A 20,668-nucleotide genomic window follows, 5' to 3' on the forward strand; every position below is an offset into this window, starting at 1 on the left:
CTGGGAGAGGTGGAGATCAGAGGACTCTGGCTTTGGGCGGAGACTTATCCCCACATCAGTCCTCTGGAGCGGAGGGCGAGTCCCTTGCCTTGCCAAAGCTTTCCTGCCTTCCATCAAAAGGAACAGCAAACAAAAAAGGGGCCGCCCCATAACCTGGGAACCTTAGCAGTACAATAACGACATTAAAAAAAATGCCTCCCTCAGTGAGAGCTTGCAGCCTATGTTCCCTTGGCAATTTTTTGGAAATATATCACAAACACAATCAGTTGTGTGTTCAATTCATGATTTCTTTGCTACAATACAGAAATAAATGTCTATATAGGTGCTCCAAAGAACACGGGGCAGTGCAAGTGGCTAGTGACGGAGATGAACATTGGTGTGCAATTGATGCGCAAAAGATATTTACAAATGATAATACACTGTTGAATAATGATCAGGGCTTCCGGAATTAGTTGGCAGGGGAAGGTCAAATTATGTAGTAGGGTTGAGTAAATTATGCAGCAAGAAAAGGCAAATTATGCAGTTTATACTGCACATTTTGTGATAGGATTAATTCATTATTTTGTCATTTTTAAACTTGTTAACACTGTCTCTGCATTGGTTTCACCTCATTACTACCAGTTTAACACACCAATATAGCAATAAGCAACAAAAAGGTAACCAGTCAACCTTTGCAAGGGGCCTTAAACTGCGATGCAACATGTGTCGCTGCACTCTTAGAACCTTTTGAACCGTTTGAGCTAGAAACTATTTTTTGTTGTTAAATTCTGCGGAGTATGCAGATGGTGATGGATTATGTGGCAAATGCTGCAAATCCTTAATTATTCGGAAACTACAGCAGATGCACAAGTGCATAATTCTAGTGGCCCACCTAATGATGTATTTGGAATAGTACAGAACTCATACGCATGAAGTTTACTGCACGAAAGAACAACTTAATAGAAGGCAATAGTGTCGGCATTTAGACCCCTAAAATCAACTGCCAAGGGATCTTCATCAGGACAAAGAAATGTGGTAGCAACCTTAAAAATGTGCCCAAGCAATCCTGTAAATATCAGGATATTTCAGTGCTGGTTGGAGGAACACTAACTCTTAATCCGCTTGCACTGCTAGAAGATCGGTGAAGGAATACGATTGCAGCTGCAGTGCAGGCTCTCTTCTACTTGACGATGCCGAGCTGGTTCAGGTGTTCACAGATAACGCTATCGCCATGTGGTACTGCAACAAGCTGTGTGGAGTGGGGTTGTGGACCCCCTGCGTGGAGTCTCTGCACCTCTGGACATCGCTCGAAGGTCAAGAAATGTTCTTGGTCATGCGGCACCTAGTGGTATCTCTAAATGCCACAGCAGATAAACTCAGCCGTCAATGTCTCGTGGTCCACAAATGGTGCCTGCATCTGGAGGTGGCTCAGGATCTATTTCAGGACTGGGGAGAACAGTGGCTATATCTATTCACCACCACAGAGAATGCGCAATGTCAGCAGTTCGGCACGCTGGAGTTTCCAAAGCATATCTCGCTCTGAGACACATTCCGACTAGGTTGGAATATAGCACTCCTATACGCCTTACCTCTGTTACCTCTCTTTCCCCAAGTTCTCAAAAAAAGATCAGAACAGACTGGGCCTAAGTCGTCCAGGTGGTTCTGGATTGGACGAGGATGGTATGGTATCTAGAACTTTTGAGTACGAGTATCTGTTCTCCGATCAGGCTGCCCGTTCCAAAGGATCTACTATCGCAGCAACAGGGCAGAATCCTGCACCTGAACCAGCGCACTTTCCACTTTCATGCACGGAGATTGAGCGACAACAGTTGAGGGTCTTCAATCTCCCTCCTGAAGTCTGTGATGTCATCTTGGCAACTGGGCATCCATTAACAAAAACTGTATGCACCTGCTGTTGGGACAAATGTGTGGCTTGGTATAATGAGAAAAACATCGGCCCACTTTCTGCATCCCTGTCTGAAGTGTTGTTGTTTGTTTTGTCCTGAGCCCAGCAAGGTCTCGCTCTGGGCACAGTTAAGGTTTTTTCCGGTCATCTCTGCATTTTTGCTGCTGCCGGACCAACCCTCACTGATTAAATCACCCATTGTGACACGCTTTCTGAAAGGTCTTCAGCATACATTTCCTCCCAAACCTTTTGTTATGCCAAAGTAGGATCTTAATTTGGTTTTAGCCCATTTGATGTGTTCTCCCTTCGAACCCATGCATCAATATCCTTTCAGACTGTTGACAATCAAGATAGTTTTCTTGGTGGCCATCGCATTGGCCAGGAGAGTCAGTGAGCTCCAGCTCTGTCTCTTCAACCTCCATTCACCAGTTTCTTCCCAGGCAAACTGGTTCTCCAAACCTGTGCCTCTTTTCTGCCAAATGTTGTGACGCCGTTTCACGTTGGCCAAAACATCACACTGATGACTTTCTTTCCTCCACCTCAACCCCCCAAAGGATGAAGAGAGACTCTACTACCTAGAGCCTAAAAGGGCACTGTCATTCTTTATCAATCGTACCAAAGAGCACTGTGTGGTCGATCAACTCTTTGAAGGGTTCACTGTAAGGGAAGGCAGTGCAGGAACAGACCATCTCCTGATGGATTGTACTCTGCATTAATATCTGCTACGCATTAGCCACGAAACACCCCCCTGATGTGGCTCATTCCATTTGAGCCAAAGCTCTGTCTAATGCGTTAGCTAGTGGACTCCCTGTCCCTGATAGCTGTCAGGCTGCTATTTGGGCATCCTTGCACACGTTTACCAAACACTACTGCCTTGACAGTCAGGTCCGTTGTGATGGGCACTTTCTCGTTTGGTCCTCCAGAATTTTTTGGTTTGAGCCAATTTGCAAGCCCACATCCTGGGAGGTATTACTTTGGTATCTATTCTAAGACAAGGAATCTGAGGCTAGAAGGCTCTATCAGATGAACAAGTTGCTTACCTTTGGTAACACCTTATCTGGAAGAGACTAGTATCAAGAAACAGATTCCTTACTGACCTGCTCATCCTCCGTAATCTTGGAACTGAACTTTTCCACCTAGAAGATCCTTGTGAGCCCTTTGAAACAGCACACTGGTCAATCATCCTTTTTATGTTAAAGATTTCTTTATGAAAGTTTTTCATCTATTAACACAAACAATCAGAAATAAAATCAAACGAATGCGCATTATCATTGATACCGATGATATCGATTATAGATTGCCATTACCTCCTCTCCTGGTTAATCATCCTTCTGTTGCGGCTCCAAGCTTCTGGCATGGCAATATTCACAAAAAGAAACTGGTTTCAGTGCACTGGGATGGCGCCCCTATAGACACTGCGCACATCACTTCTGGGGCAGCCATCGCTGAGCAATTAGATGCCACCTACTGGTGCACAGGTGTACTGCTCAAGATTTTTCAGGCCAAGGCTGATGCCTGGGGAATATTCTAAAGTAAGGAATCTGTGGTTAGATAGTATCTACCAGATAAGGTTTTACCGAAGGTTAGTAACTTGTTCATCTGAACTAGGGCAGGATGATCAGAGTGGATGAGTAAGATGGTGTATTATATGGTGTGGTTGACGATACCTCACCGTGTAATTCACTCAGAATCCCATCTTGGATTCATTCAGGCTTGTTTATCAAACCGTATCTCAACCCTGGGTAGTTGTGGCTTCAAAGAGTCAGCCTTAAACAAAGGAAGTAGTGTAAAGCATAAAACAGCACCAAAACAATTGAGTAGGAAACATGACTCGTAAGAAATATGACACCAATGTACAAAACTTGACTGCATTTTTATGAACTTATAGACTTCAAAACTAACAAGATCCACCAGAAGGTTCCAGATATTTAAATACTTGAAAAAACAACAAATCACAGCTTTTTACTCAACTGCAAACAAGCATTTGCAAGTACTGCGAATTTGGCACTTAGAAATGTTTTGGGGAACATTTTTATCAGAGTTGAGTGTAGTCACTTCCGGTCACTTTGGGCCACCAACGCTGGCAGGGAGCAGGTCAGCGAGACTAACAAAGTCCCAAGAAATGGATACCTTGAAGAAAAAGCAGTCTCCAATCCAGTTCCAACGTTATTGCTAGCTTGCCATGTAGTGGTCCTGATGCAAGTAAAGCAGTATGCAGAAGATGCTGTGGAATGCGGAGGATGTTGTGCAGTGGATGGGGGGAGGGGGCTTCCTGAGGCTAGTCCCTGGTCCTCTGTCTTGGTGGGGCGACTTTGGCCACATGAGTTGATGTCCCTGGAAGTCCTGATAGGTCCTTCAAAAGTCCGGTGGCCACTGGACTAGTGGTCTTCAGTTACAAGTAAACCAGTGGTTCCATTCTCCTGGCAATAACTTTCCTTCTGGGTGACCAAACTGCACTCTGATGGCTCTTTCCGTTCCAGCAGACTCAGGTGCAACTTTAGAGCATCGTGACTTGGGGCCAGATGTAGGTGTCCAAATACCGGTCGCAAACGGCCGAAAATACCGATTTTCGGCTGTTTCCGACCGGTATTTGGACATTGGTATGTAGGGCTTTGAAAAACATACCGATTCGGTAAAATTACCGAATCTGTATTTTCCTATGTAGGTAGCACTTTAAACATTGCAACAGGGCCTTTAGGATTCGTTATTTACCATGCAATACAATTGCATGGTAAATTACAAATTCTTGTGTACATGCACATCTGTGCATGTACACCTGTGCCATGTGGCACACAGACATGCCCTAAGGGCATGTCTGTGTGCCACATGGCGCACAAGCCAGTTACAGGGGTGCAACAGGGTGTCAAAGTGACACCCTGTCCCCCTTTGCAATTCGGTATTATTACCGATTCGGTAAATACCGAATCTGTATTTGCTATTGAATCCTATGGGCATCAAGGCCCATAGGATTCAATAGCAAATACAGATTCGGTATTTAACGAATCGGTAAATACCGAATCTTACAGATTCGGTAAAAAATACCGAATTATTACCCACATCAGATTTACCGATTCTAAAATATCGAATCAGTAAAATTCGGTATTTTAGAATCGGTAATTCTAAATTACCTACATCTAGCCCTTGGTCTCTCATGCTGCACTTTGCCATCGAGCATTGAGCAGGTGATCTGGGCTACCAACTCGCCAGTGTAGGCTTGTTCAGCGTTTGTGACCTTGGTGCGTGCACAGAACGTCTCTTCTGTCTGGGGGTTTGGGAATGACTTTTCCTTGAGCCGAGCACCACAGACACAGTTCTCTCTTTGCTAGCCCAAGGAACAGCATGTGCAGTCTAACTTCGGTGAAGCCTCTCCCTGACATGTCCAAGATCAGCAAGGCCCAGTGAGTGTCCTCAGGGGATGCGGTGGTCACTAGTCAATGAGCTACTTGGATCCCATCTGATGACAACTTTCTTTGAAGTGTATCATTTATCTATCCCAGAATGCTGTGTTCTGCCCACTCTCAGAGGGGTGGCTAAGTATGGGCTACCCCCCCCCCATGATACCCAATCTACCCAGTGTTCTCCCCTCTCTATCCCCAACATCCTGTTTAGTGAAACAAAAGAGCTGCCCTTCCCATGTGTGCATGTCATTTGCCCTCCAAAGGCAGCTTCTCCTTTTAAGCTCTCCTTTTGGGCTCACACCCAGTTTGGGTTTCCTGCCAGCAGGAGATACACCTCATTCCCCGGCATTTGCGCAATACATAATCCAGCAGATTATCTGCCCTGTCGATAATCTGCAAAAATAGGTTTAGGGCTGTAGGATATGTATGGTTACTTTGTCATACCTACTGACAGGAAATCACAGGTTGGCTTCATTCACTTTCACTAATAAAAGAGAGAGGGACCCAAAACCAAAGGGATGGGGTACCAGCAATAGACTTTATGTCAAAATAGAATTTCCCTTTGGGCACATTAGGTGTAAGGACATCAACTTCTCTAACACAACAATGGACAACAGATATTCAAGCATAAAAACAGATATTCAAGCACAAAAACTAAGAGCAATGCATAAGCTACAAAATTATGAGATAACGGTAAGTTCAAAATAGCACAGTTTATTTATACATAAAATTAATAAAAGCAAATTAAAATCACATAAAAATTGGGAACACAGAGAATATATCAAAGGGAATGAATCAAGTACATCAATACATCTAATCAAATTCATACACCTAAAAAGGGAAGTACACAAAATTCCTAAATCAAATATGAATAGTACTATTCCCTCAATTTTAATGCGTTTCGACGGACAAATGGCATGTCGCCGTCTTCATCAGGAAATATAGACTGTCTTCCCAAGAAATCTGAAATTACATAAAATATGTCTTAGTATTCTCCCTACGACATAATTTAGAGCTACCCTGTACATCAAACATTCCGAAATGTCAGTTTTTGTGCAGCCCAGCTATTGCTCTGAGTATCATAACAACCTATCCACATTTTTTATAACACAAGTCAATTTTTCACATACATTTACACAAAAAATAACTCATAATGGTGACAACATATTCTTATTTACACTACGTATACACAGAAATTTATAACCATCTTATTTTTCCACAATTCCACAACCACATCAGTTGATCACATAGCTCCATTAGACGATTCCATGTCTGATTACCTATACGGTTGAAAAACATTTTTAATTACAGTATTTCTTATTCGCTCATTATGGTTCATCCTGGTTAGCGAATAGTGGTTTAAATACCAAAATTGTATATTTTCCCTTGCAGGGGCATATCTCCCTCTCAACTCATAGTTCCAAGATGTAACCCTTGAATTAACACGGACACTAACCTCGTGTCACGAGCCAATCATCAGAGTAGGGGAGTTGTTGCTCCTATCTGGAACAGAAATCTCACTTTGGGCTGAATAACCGAACAGCTGCTGGGCAACTGCAAGAAGAGAGGGGCAACAAAGTGTATATGTTTGTATGACAAAAACCCTCTATGTCTAGATCTGCCGGTACAGACAAGTCCCTTAATATTAGATGGGACCATACAGTATGTCCTAAACTAGTGAGGCCACTCTCATCTAATTAATGTATACGATAAAACACTTACATCAAGGATAGTAGGTTTAAACACCACTCCAAGATGAGACGAGTAGTTGTTAGTAGGTAATCAGCCTGTAAAATAAGTATATCACTTTTACTGATTCCATGTAGGGTGTTTAGATATCACTAGAATGGCAGTACTCTGTGATGGATACTCACAAAAAGGTTGTTTAAAATCCAGAGTACACGCGGTACAAGACTTGAATCACAGCTTAGTTGCGATTATCCATATAATTTTGGCGTAGTTGTAAAAAAGCACTGAAAAACGAAGATTATATTGATTTAAGCAGTGTTTTTTAGAGACTTTTAAGCATTTCTCGTGGGCTTATTTATAAGGAGGCGGACAGTACTTACATATATATTCTTAATGTGCGTGTATATAGCCACTGCACGTTAGCGTTTTCCGGGCCTTTGTTGAGTTTTAATTTTTCTTTGAACGGCCTCTGTGGACAAAAATAAGACCGCACTTACTTTAACGTGTGCACGGTTAGAGGGCTGATATCCCTATTCCTTACGGACGTAAACATACCTTGAATCGTAATGCTGCTAGCGTCCCGCGAGTCAATCCGCTCGTCTCCGACTGGAAGCTCCTAGTAAAGCCGTATGCACGTCCCCGTGTTGACCTATCTTTAGGACTATTCAGACTGTAGGCCTGGTTAGATACTTGGACTACCAGTTGTCCTCTTTCTATGTTTAGGAAGTGGGTCCGGGGTTAGTTGCCAAGCGAACGCCACACCCGTAATTGAAAATGGCGCGCTAACGTGAATATAAGCCGAACAGTGGCTTTACTAGGAGCTTCCAGTCGGAGACGAGCGGATTGACTCGCGGGACGCTAGCAGCATTACGATTCAAGGTATGTTTATGTCCGTAAGGAATAGGGATATCAGCCCTCTAACCGTGCACACGTTAAAGTAAGTGCGGTCTTATTTTTGTCCACAGAGGCCGTTCAAAGAAAAATTAAAACTCAACAAAGGCCCGGAAAACGCTAACGTGCAGTGGCTATATACACGCACATTAAGAATATATATGTAAGTACTGTCCGCCTCCTTATAAATAAGCCCACGAGAAATGCTTAAAAGTCTCTAAAAAACACTGCTTAAATCAATATAATCTTCGTTTTTCAGTGCTTTTTTACAACTACGCCAAAATTATATGGATAATCGCAACTAAGCTGTGATTCAAGTCTTGTACCGCGTGTACTCTGGATTTTAAACAACCTTTTTGTGAGTATCCATCACAGAGTACTGCCATTCTAGTGATATCTAAACACCCTACATGGAATCAGTAAAAGTGATATACTTATTTTACAGGCTGATTACCTACTAACAACTACTCGTCTCATCTTGGAGTGGTGTTTAAACCTACTATCCTTGATGTAAGTGTTTTATCGTATACATTAATTAGATGAGAGTGGCCTCACTAGTTTAGGACATACTGTATGGTCCTATCTAATATTAAGGGACTTGTCTGTACCGGCAGATCTAGACATAGAGGGTTTTTGTCATACAAACATATACACTTTGTTGCCCCTCTCTTCTTGCAGTTGCCCAGCAGCTGTTCGGTTATTCAGCCCAAAGTGAGATTTCTGTTCCAGATAGGAGCGACAACTCCCCTACTCTGATGATTGGCTCGTGACACGAGGTTAGTGTCCGTGTTAATTCAAGGGTTACATCTTGGAACTAGGAGTTGAGAGGGAGATATGCCCCTGCAAGGGAAAATATACAATTTTGGTATTTAAACCACTATTCGCTAACCAGGATGAACCATAATGAGCGAATAAGAAATACTGTAATTAAAAATGTTTTTCAACCGTATAGGTAATCAGACATGGAATCGTCTAATGGAGCTATGTGATCAACTGATGTGGTTGTGGAATCGTGGAAAAATAAGATGGTTATAAATTTCTGTGTATACGTAGTGTAAATAAGAATATGTTGTCACCATTATGAGTTATTTTTTGTGTAAATGTATGTGAAAAATTGACTTGTGTTATAAAAAATGTGGATAGGTTGTTATGATACTCAGAGCAATAGCTGGGCTGCACAAAAACTGACATTTCGGAATGTTTGATGTACAGGGTAGCTCTAAATTATGTCGTAGGGAGAATACTAAGACATATTTTATGTAATTTCAGATTTCTTGGGAAGACAGTCTATATTTCCTGATGAAGACGGCGACATGCCATTTGTCCGTCGAAACGCGTTGAAATTGAGGGAATAGTACTATTCATATTTGATTTAGGAATTTTGTGTACTTCCCTTTTTAGGTGTATGAATTTGATTAGATGTATTGATGTACTTGATTCATTCCCTTTGATATATTCTCTGTGTTCCCAATTTTTATGTGATTTTAATTTGCTTTTATTAATTTTATGTATAAATAAACTGTGCTATTTTGAACTTACCGTTATCTCATAATTTTGTAGCTTATGCATTGCTCTTAGTTTTTGTGCTTGAATATCTGTTTTTATGCTTGAATATCTGTTGTCCATTGTTGTGTTAGAGAAGTTGATGTCCTTACACCTAATGTGCCCAAAGGGAAATTCTATTTTGACATAAAGTTCATTCACTTTCAGCAAAACACACAAGATGATGGACGGAATGTTGCACAATGGCAAAACATTCACCCCCAGTCACAGATCTGGGTTTAAACCATCATTATTTTGCTCACCAAGCCAACCCCATGTCAGAAATGGCCATATGCAAATCAGTCTGACCCTGTGCCTCATGGGAACAGACCAGCCCGAACTGCTAAGCCATAACTTCCCTGGACCGGAATAAAGCATCCTAGGACCAGTTTGTCCGAAACATGAAACCATTGTATGACAATACTAAAATCTGGAAAAATTCCTTGTGATATCTTCAGCCTTGGTCATCTTCCTCTGGATAGTAGCCCGCAGTATCCAGTCAGTTTTGTGATCACTTGTGACACATCTGCTTCTGGTCGTCTAGGTATTCACTATCACTCTATTGTCTGACCACTCCGGCAGGGCAATTAGGTCACAAAATACCATGTCCATCTGAGCAATTCTGGCGTGATCTCAACCAACACTTCCAACACTGTGATGTTGGCATCTCGCCTCTTATCTTCCAACCAGTCCAATCTCATATCCACTTAATCAGCGCCTCTGTTACACAGTGTTTGAAGCTTGCTACTACTCTTACCTTTCCAATCATGTCAGATGTCAAAAATACCAAGGCCATCACTCGATGTGCAGTGGCATCCAACTCTTGTTCCGCTGGCACTCGATGCACAGTGACATCCACCTCTTGTTCCATTGACACTCGATGCTCAGTGGCATCCACCTCTTCTTCCGTTAGCACATGATGCACAGTGACATCCCCCTCTTGTTCTGTTGACACTCGATGCTCAGTGGCATCCACCTCTTCTTCTGTTAGCACATGATGCGCAGTGACATCCAACTCTTGTTCCGTTGACACTCGATGCGCAGTGGCATCCACCTTTGTTCTGTTGACACTTGATGTGCAGTGGCATCCACCTCTTGCTCTGTTGGCATTCGTTGAGCAGTGGTATATACCTTTTGTTCCGTTGGCATTCGATGCACAGTGGCATCCACCTCTTCTTCCATTAGCACTTGATGCGTAGTGGCATCCCGCCTCTTGTTCCGGTGACACTCGATGTGCAGTGGCATCCACCTCTTGCTCTGTTGCCATTCGATGAGCAGTGGCATACACCTCTTGTTCTGTTGACACTCGATGCTCAGTGGCATACACCTCTTGTTCCATTGACACTCAATGCACAGTGGCATACACCTCTTGTTCTGTTGGCACTCGATGCACAGTGGCATCCACCTCTTGTTCTGTTGCCATTCGATGAGCAGTGGCATACACCTCTTGTTCTGTTGACACTCGATGCTCAGTGGCTTACACCTCTTGTTCCATTGACACTCGATGCACAGTGGCATACACCTCTTCTTCCATTGACACTCGATGCACAGTGGCATACACCTCTTGTTCTGTTGGCACTTGATGCACAGTGGCATCCACCTCCTGTTCTGTTGCCATTCGATGAGCAGTGGCATACACCTCTTGTTCTGTTGACACTCTATGCTCAGTGGCATCCACCTCTTTTTCCATTGACACTCGATGCACAGTGGCATACACCTCTTGTTCTGTTGGCACTCGATGCACAGTGGCATCCACCTCTTGTTCCGGTGACACTCAATGCGCAGTGGCAATGGCATCCCCCTCTTGTTCTGTTGGCATTCGATGAGCAGTGGCATCCACCTCTTGTTCCATTGACACTCGATGCACAGTGGCATACACCTCTTGTTCTGTTGACACTCGATGCACAGTGGCATACACCTCTTGTTCCATTGACACTCGATGCACAGTGGCATACACCTCTTGTTCTGTTGGCACTCGATGCACAGTGGCATACACCTCTTGTTCCATTGACACTCGATGCACAGTGGCATACACCTCTTGTTCTGTTGGCACTCAATGCACAGTGGCATCCACCTCTTGTTCCGGTGACACTCGATGCACAGTGGCATCCACCTCTTCTTCCATTAGCACTTGATGCGTATTGGCATCCCCCTCTTGTTCCGGTGACACTCTATGTGCAGTGGCGTCCACCTCTTGCTCTGTTGCCATTCGATGAGCAGTGGCATACACCTCTTGTTCCATTGACACTCGATGCACAGTGGCATACACCTCTTGTTCTGTTGGCATTCGATGCGCAGTGACATCCTCCTCTTGTTTTTTTGACACTCGATGCTCAGTGGCATCCACCTCTTGCTCTGTTGACACTCGATGCTCAGTGGCATCCACCTCTTATTCTGTGGACACTCGATGCTCAGTGGCATCCACCTCTTGTTTTTTTGACACTCGATGCTCAGTGGCATCCACCTCTTGTTCTGTTGACACTTGATGCTCAGTGGCATCCACCTCTTGCTCTGTTGACACTCGATGCTCAGTGGCATCCACCTCTTATTCTGTTGGCACTCGATGCTCAGTGGCATCCACCTCTTGCTCTGTTGACACTCGATGCTCAGTGGCATCCACCTCTTGTTCCATTGACACTCGATGCTCAGTGGCATCCACCTCTTGCTCTGTTGACACTCGATGCTCAGTGGCATCCACCTCTTGCTCGGTTGACACTCGATGCTCAGTGGCATCCACCTCTTGCTCGGTTGACACTCGATGCTCAGTGGCATCCACCTCTTGCTCTGTTGACACTCGATGCTCAGTGGCATCCACCTCTTATTCTGTTGACACTCGATGCTCAGTGGCATCCACCTCTTGCTCGGTTGACACTCGATGCTCAGTGGCATCCACCTCTTGTTCCCTTGGCATTCGATGCGCAGTAACATCCATCTCTTGTTCTGTTGGGATGAATCCCAAGGCCCTCCAAGGAGTTCTCTATCTTTTTCGCTAAAGCCTCATAGGAGTCTACCTTCTCTTCTAAGTTGGAGTGTAAGCTGAAATGGAAAGCAACAATTTGCATTACTGTCCCCCCAGTTTTTGCGATTCAAATAATTTCATGTTGGGAGCACTTACCAGTGTAGGGTGGAGCTTAGGCAAACGACCATTCAGACCCACTGATATATCCGGCAATTCCTTATGAAGAAAAATCTACTTGTTGCTGCAGGTCGGTGATGAGTTCTCAAGCAGGGACACTGGGAATACGGACACTAACTACATTCCGGATATTGGACTGGGAATGAGGAATGTTCTAGGGAATGCTGCCCTATGAACTTCCTCTATGCATCTGGAATGTACTGAACTATGAGGATAGCTAGAGCGAGAAGTAATAAAATAGTCCCTTATTTACAAGATTTTGGCGTAGGGCAGATCAGGAAGTCACCTTGGTGCACTGCCCTACACCAAACTGAAAGGGTAGGAATGCAACGTATAAATGCAGAATTATGCATTCCTGTCATTTCCCCTCTGCGGGTGCATTTCAGAAGTCTTTTAGGCACGCTTGCACCATGGTTCAAGGGAGCCTCCGTTGCATGCAGGATTGTTTTGTGCAGGAAGGGGAACCTTCCTGCACAAAAACAATCCTAATTGGTGTTTTCCTCTATGTGTGCTGCAGAATGCAGTACACATCGAAAGAGTAAAAAACCAGGAGAAATAAGGGGGCATATTACCAAGGGTGGCGATAGGCAATTATCACCGGTTTAGCGGCCTTTTTCGGCCGCTAAGCGGCGATAATTCTATCGTTCTATTAGCAAGCTGTCGCTCACTGATGTAAGCGACAGCTTTTAGGCGATAGCGAGCGGTTTGGGGCCCGCTTGGCATGTCAGCGATATTTATCGCTAATGACATACAAAGTGGGCGTACCCAAACTGTTAGCAACTGAAATCAGTCGCTAACGTCGCTAGCGCCTATTAGCAAGGCAGGCGTAGCGATGGAAATATTCCTGCTATCGCCAAAAACCAACACCTGCTCTGACCAGTTCTTAGCCATGTTATCCAATGGGAGGTGGACAACATGGCTAAGAGCATTTAGTCGCTAATGCGTGAATATCGCTGAGAATATAGCGATATTCACGCATTTTGCCGCTATCGCTGGATATTTTAGCACAATGGAGGAAAACGTTGCTAATAGCATGTTTTCTCCGCTAACATATCCAGCGATAGTCAGCGATAAAAAAAATCGTCGCTAAGCCTATTTAGCGATAAATATCGCTACTTGTTGGTAATATGCCCCAAGGTTATATCTCCTTGTTATGCCTCACCTCAGGAGGTGTAAGGATCCTTGGGTTTACATGATTTTGAAAATCCGGGGCAGCGTCAAAATCCATGGGTGTTGCGTGGGAAACCCCACTGCAACGCCCATGTAACGCATCCCAGGTGCAGAGTAAGGCAACGCAGTTATTTGCGATGCCATGCCTTAATCAAGAATCATGAAACCACTCAAAGCAACGCAGGGTGGCTTTGCGTGGCTTCATAAATCTAATTCAAAGACCTGCATCACGTACTTACTTACCACTTTAGTGGTGCCAAAGTGAGGCAGGGACCTCATAAATAACCCACTTACGGCCAGATGTAGGTGGCTAAATACAGAGCGGTATTTGGCTGAAAGCAATGTAGGTAAGTTTAAACCTACTAGCAAAATAAGGAATCGCAAAATTTGCGATTCCTTATTTTGCTCTTGCATTCAAGGAATCGCTAATTGCGATTCCTTAAATGCAATGTAGGTAGCACAAAAGAAAGTGCACTTTCGCCTTAATGAATCGCTACTTACTACCAACTTCAAGTTGGTGGTAATTAGCGATTTCCTGTAAAAAAACACTTTTTAACTTTTTTAAAGTACATGGCACACATTCATGCCCTTAGGGCATGTATGTGCACCACATGTGCACACATGCACATTTCAGGGGTGCAACAGGGTGTCCTTTTGACACCCTGGCACCATTGAAATAGCTCCCGCTATTTGCGATTCTTTAATACCGAATCTCAAAAAGTGAATATCTTCCCACTCATTCCTATGGGCCTCCTAGCCCATAGGAATGAATGGGTAGGTATTCCTTATTAACGAATCTCAATTTGCGATTCGTTATTAAGGAATTTTAAGCAATCGCTAATATTTTACCGATTCCTACGTAAATTCAAGTTAGCGAGTCCTTAATAGCGATTCGGTAAAAATCGCTATTAAGGACTCGCTAAATTGAATTTACCTACATCTGGCCCTTAGAGTTTAAAACAATTGTTTCATTTGCAGCTCACTTTGGAAGGACATTTATTTTGAACACTTTTCATATAGATTCCTTTTGCACAGGTACATTAAGAGAAAAATAAGTTGCCTCTTTGAAACTGCTAAGTTCATCTCTTTCTACCTATTGTAGTTTTATTCATAAAAAAATAACACAAACTCCAGAAGTGATCTGCAAAAAAGGACATTGTTATGTGTTTTAAACTTTGATTAAGAACATGAATTAATTTTAACAGACATAGAAAGAGCAACATTCCGACAAAGTCTGATTAAAGGCGCCCAGCATCCATGAAGCCTTTGTATGGAGAGGGCCCGCGTGGGCCGCTTTGGCATGGCCGCCAAGTCCTGACTTCCTTTTAAATTGTTTGCTGGCTTCAGTAGTTCCTTAGAGGCTGAGGTGAGTTCCTTTTAGAAAAAAAACAACCATTGAAAGTAGACTTTACCCAGGAGATGGGGGACAGGAGGCTGATGAAGGCCTTTACTCATCAGAGATTGAGTGGCCTCTGGCTTTCTATAAGCCTTCTGCCCCTCAGCAGAAAACATGCAAACCGTTTTTGGCAGCAGTACACGTTTCATCAATGCAATAATACATCAAAGACGATAACATAGTAGGCGAATTGGGGACTGTTATTCCCCATTCTTCAGACCAATATATTTATGCGTTGTATATCCATGATGTTATTTTCATCGGCTCATTGGTCTTAAAAACACAGCGGCAGGTGTGTGCAGATGTCGCAGAACAGTCCAAACTTTTGGTCAGATTAACAAGCCCCTTGCACCACTTTTGCGCCACTTTTCCCATGTTAAAAATGACACGAGCGCGGCGCAAGCGCCTTGTAAATAAGCCCCTCTGTTTTCAGAAGCCCACGCTCCCACGAGCCAGCGAGTAGCCCAGCTTGTTCCGGTTTCCGATGTAAGACATGAATCCCGCGTAGGTCTCGATCAGGATTGGCTGGTTCAGGACCACCGCGCCATTGGCTCTGCCCGGGACCGGATCCAACTTATGGGCCTTCTGAACCGCCTGCACCAGCTCGGCCGTGAAAGCATCCACCTGGGGGGAGAGGAGAGGTACAATTATAGACACCCTTTTATGCTTGACCTGACAGGAGTCCAATGCCCCGCCCACCCTGGCCACGCTGTGTTTTTATATTTATAAAACTCTGGATATAAAAACGAACGTGGCTTTTTCCAGCTTAGCAGCGGATCTTATCTTATGGACTATTCCTCTCTTCTGTGTTTTCTCCAGCGCCAAGACGCCTCGGCATTCGAGCGCTATATAAAACCCTTACTTACTTACTAACAGCTCTGGGGACCGCCTTCATGAGCAAAAAGGGCAAATGCAACACAAGAAGCCAACTTACAAACCCCACTAATGTATGTCACGACAACCAACTACCCGTCTGTATGTGATGGGGACTCACTCCTGGGCGGTCATTGGCTGCTCGGCAGATGTATGACAGCGGTATGCTACCTCAACGATTGACTCACCTTCTACACTCCCAACCGCCAGCTTCGCTCCGCTGACCTCTCCCTCGTCACTGTCCCACGCATCCACCGAACTACCACCGGCGGCAGATCATTCTCCCACCTCGCCGCCAAGATATGGAACACCCTCCCCGTCCACCCGCAACAGACCCAGGACCTACTGACCTTCAGGAGACTTCTCAAGACCTGGCTGTTCGAGCAGCAGCAGTCCCCCCCCCGTCAGTGCCTTGAGGCCCTCGCGGGTGAGTAGTGCGCTCTACATATGTATTGATTGATTGATAGTACTGTATGACAGCTGTATGCTGGCGCTGCAAGGAATGAGCATACAAAATGGAACCCAATAACTAATGGACTGACCACTAACTTTGGGCTCCGGGTAGTGTGCTACTCACTGTTAAGCGCTTTGACACCTTATCATAGGTAGTAAGCACTAAATAAGTGCAATTTAAACACACATTTATGCATCTCTTTGGGTGCATGAAGTGGCGGGAGAAGAGAAGCAGGCAGGCTGCAGTGAGGGAGACAACACTGCCTCATGTGGGTAAACCGGAAGAGACTAGCATTAGTTTAAAAATGGGAAAAGACAACCTTTATAAACCTTTAACCCGTTGCGTGCTCGCGTCGGCTAACGGCACTGCCTCTGGGGTGCTACGCACGACCAACGGCCGACGCAGCCCCGCCCACTGTTTGAAACACCCGCACCGCGGCGGAATGTCCGCTGCGGTAAACGCGTTAATGAACAAAGGAACAGAATTCCAAACGCATGCCCAGTACTGAAAAAGATCTGCTCCAAATGAGTTTATTTTTTTTTTTGAAGGGCGGCTTCTGTTAACAGGCAGTGGCTAGTATTAAGTTCTCTCCCAGGAATATAGTGAGACAAGGAAAATAGGTCTTTAGTGTTTCAAAGCAATACACAGAGCCTCAAAAAAGAAAAAATATATATTTTTCTCATCCTTCTGTCTCAACCCAAACTTTCTGACTTCTATAAACTCTCAAACTGTCACCCCTCCTTTAGCCATCACACCCAACTAACAAGCAGACCCAATTACTACTTACAAAAAAACAAACTTTTTGCCCTTTACAAATCCATTCTTATAATTATATCCCTACTCCAAACTCTCCCTTTTCAAACCCATTCCTATCATTCCATCCCTACTCCAAACTCTACTAAACACAGACATGAAATCAAGAGTACAAATGGGGAAAGGCGTTGGCCTAACAGCTAGGGCAGTCGACCTCGAATGTGGGGAACTGGGTTTGAGTCTCGGCAATGACGCTGCACATCCTGTGATTCTGGTCAAATCACTTAATCTCCCCGTGCCTAGCACAAAAAATTAATGTGTCCTCATGTAACGCAACGGGTGCTATGTAAAGCGCTCTGATACCCGATTCGGGTCAAGATTACGCTATATAAAACTCTGTAAATTTTTTTTAAAACTAACACAACCAATGCACAAGAAAAGCCCAAAACACCAAACAGTTTTACTAACTTCTAATTTTAGGTTCCAGAGTGTGCTACTCGCTGAAAAAGTGCTTCAATGGCTCACCAGGGGTCGTAAGTGCTATATACATTGATTTGTAATCACAATTTACAATTTAAAAAACTGATTGTTCCGGCAGCAGCTCGTGCATTTGGTGATTGGGAAGAAGATAATGTTTTCCTGATAAACTTCAACTGTAAAAAAAGCAAATGGATAAAACTGTGAGTCGAGGAACAGATATTGGTCTGTGTACAGATTTCCAAGTCATGCATACTGTGCACTGGATTGGTTGGTTCTTCCAAAGGATATTATTGCCTCCAAAAGGTCCCATCTTTTTACGACTCTCACCAATGCCTCGATTCCAGTCACCAAAGGAGAGGACCATACATTGCATCCAAGAGGTTCCATCTCTCTTTGATCCTCATCAACGCCTCGATTCCAGGTACCAAAGGAGAGGACCATGGATTGCATCCTAGAGGACCCATCTCTTTCCGACTCTCATCGATGCCTTGATTCCAGGTATCAAAGGCAAGGACCATGCATTGCATCCAAGAGGACCTATCTCTCTTCGATCCTCATCAACGCCTCGATTCCAGGTACCAAAGGAGAGGACCATGCATTGCATCCAAGAGCACCCATCTCTCTCCGACTCTCATCGATGCCTTGATTCCAGGTACCAAAGGAGAGGACCATGCATTGCATCCAAGAGGACCCATCTCTCTCCAACTCTCATCGATGCCTTGATTCCAGGTACCAAAGGAGAGGACCATGCATTGCATCCAAGTGGTCCCATCTCTCTCCAACTCTCATCTATGCCTCGATTCCAGGTACCAAAGGAGAGGACCATGCATTGCATCCAAGAGGACCCATCTCTCTCTGACTCTCATCGATGTCTTGATTCCAGGTACCAAAGGAGAGGATCATGCATTGCATCCAAGAGGTCCCATCTCTCTCCGACTCTCACCAACGCCTCGATTCCAGGTACCAAAGGAGAGGACCATGCATTGCATCCAAGAGGTACCATCTCTCTTCGACTCTCATCAACACCTCGGTTCCAGGTACCAAAGGAGAGGACCATGCATTGCATCCAAGAGGACCCATCTCTCTCCGACTCTTATCAACGCCTCAATTCCAGGTTCCAAAGGAGAGGACCATGCATTGCATCCAAGAGGTACCATCTCTCTTCGACTCTCATCAACACCTCAATTCCAGGTACCAAAGGAGAGGACCATGCATTGCATCCAAGAGGATCCATCTCTCTCCGACTCTCATCGATGCCTTGATTCCAGGTACCAAAGGAGAGGACCATGCATTGCATCCAAGAGGACCCATCTCTCTCCGACTCTCATCGATGCCTTGATTCCAGGTACCAAAGGAGAGGACCATGCATTGCATCCAAGAGGACCCATCTCTCTCCGACTGTCATCGATGCCTTGATTCCAGGTACCAAAGGAGAGGACCATGCATTGCATCCAAGAGGTCCCATCTCCCTCTGACTCTCATCAACGCCTCGATTCCAGGTACCAAAGGAGAGGACCATGCGTTGCATCCAAGAGGACCCATCTCTCTCTGACTTTCATTAACGTCTCGATTCTGGATGCTGAAGCAAAGGACCATGCATTGCATCCAATAAGTCCCATCTCTCTCCGACTCTCATCAACGCCTCGATTCCAGGTACCAAAGGAGAGGACCATGCATTGCATCCAAGAGATCCCATCTCCCTCTGACTCTCATCAACGCCTCGATTCCAGGTACCAAAGGAGAGGACCATGCATTGCATCCAAGAGGACCCATCTCTCTCCGACTCTCATCAACACCTCGATTCCAGGTACCAAAGGAGAGGACCATGCATTGCATCCAAGATGACCCATCTCTCTCCGACTCTCATCGATGCCTTGATTCCAGGTACCAAAGGAGAGGACCATGCATTGCATCCAAGAGGACCCATCTCTCTCCGACTCTCATCGATGCCTTGATTCCAGGTATCAAAGGAGAGGACCATGCATTGCATCCAAGAGGACCCATCTCTCTCCGACTCTCATCAACGCCTCGATTCCAGGTACCAAAGGAGGGGACCATGCATTGCATCCAAGAGGACCCATCTATCTTTGATCCTCATCAACGCCTCGATTCCAGGTACCAAAGGAGAGGACCATGCATTGCATCCAAGAGGACCAATCTCTCTTCGACTCTCATCGATGCCTTGATTCCAGGTACCAAAGGAGAGGACCATGCATTGCATCCAAGAGGACCAATCTCTCTTCGACTCTCATCGATGCCTTGATTCCAGGTACCAAAGGAGAGGACCATGCATTGCATCCAAGAGGACCCATCTCTCTCCGACTCATCAACGCCCCGACTCCAGGTATCAAAGGCGAGGACCATGCATTCCATCCAAGAGGATCCATCTCTCTTCGATCCTCATCAACGTCTCGATTCCAGGTACCAAAGGAGAGGACCATGCATTGCATCCAAGAGGACCTATCTCTCTTCGATCCTCATCAACGCCTCGATTCCAGGTACCAAAGGAGAGGACCATGCATTGCATCCAAGAGGACCCATCTCTCTCGGACTCTCATCGATGCCTTGATTCCAGGTACCAAAGGAGAGGTCCATGTATTGCATCCTAGAGGACCCATCTCTCTCCGACTCTCATCGATGCCTTGATTCCAGGTACCAAAGGAGAGGACTATGTATTGCATCCAAGAGGACCCATCTCTCTCGGACTCTCATCGATGCCTTGATTCCAGGTACCAAGGAGAGGTCCATGCATTGCATCCTAGAGGACCCATCTCTCTCCGACTCTCATCGATGCCGTGATTCCAGGTACCAAAGGAGAGGTCCATGTATTGCATCCAAGAGGACCCATCTCTCTCGGACTCTAATCGATGCCTTGATTCCAGGTACCAAAGGAGAGGACCATGCATTGCATCCAAGAGGACCCATCTCTCTCCGACTCTCATCGATGCCTTGATTCCAGGTACCAAAGGAGAGGACCATGTGTGAGAAGTTGGCCTGGTAT

The 20,668-nt window shown here is 44.9% G+C and overlaps 1 protein-coding gene across 2 annotated transcripts in view; it reads right to left on the reverse strand.

Annotated features, from left to right (window-relative positions):
- Positions 1-14,690: 14,690 nt before the first annotated feature.
- The window catches only part of TPRG1 (tumor protein p63 regulated 1), a 254,173-nt gene continuing 248,195 nt past the window's right edge, over positions 14,691-20,668 (reverse strand). For both annotated transcript variants that reach the window (XM_078668037.1, XM_078668036.1), the window contains exon 6: positions 14,691-15,731. In XM_078668037.1, coding sequence (XP_078524163.1) covers positions 15,537-15,731 — 195 coding nt within the window. In that variant the 3' untranslated portion in view covers positions 14,691-15,536. The remainder of the gene's footprint in view (positions 15,732-20,668) is intronic.

The sequence above is a fragment of the Lissotriton helveticus genome, chromosome 11 (assembly GCF_964261635.1).
Source record: "Lissotriton helveticus chromosome 11, aLisHel1.1, whole genome shotgun sequence".
Classification (NCBI taxonomy): Eukaryota; Metazoa; Chordata; class Amphibia; order Caudata; family Salamandridae; genus Lissotriton; species Lissotriton helveticus.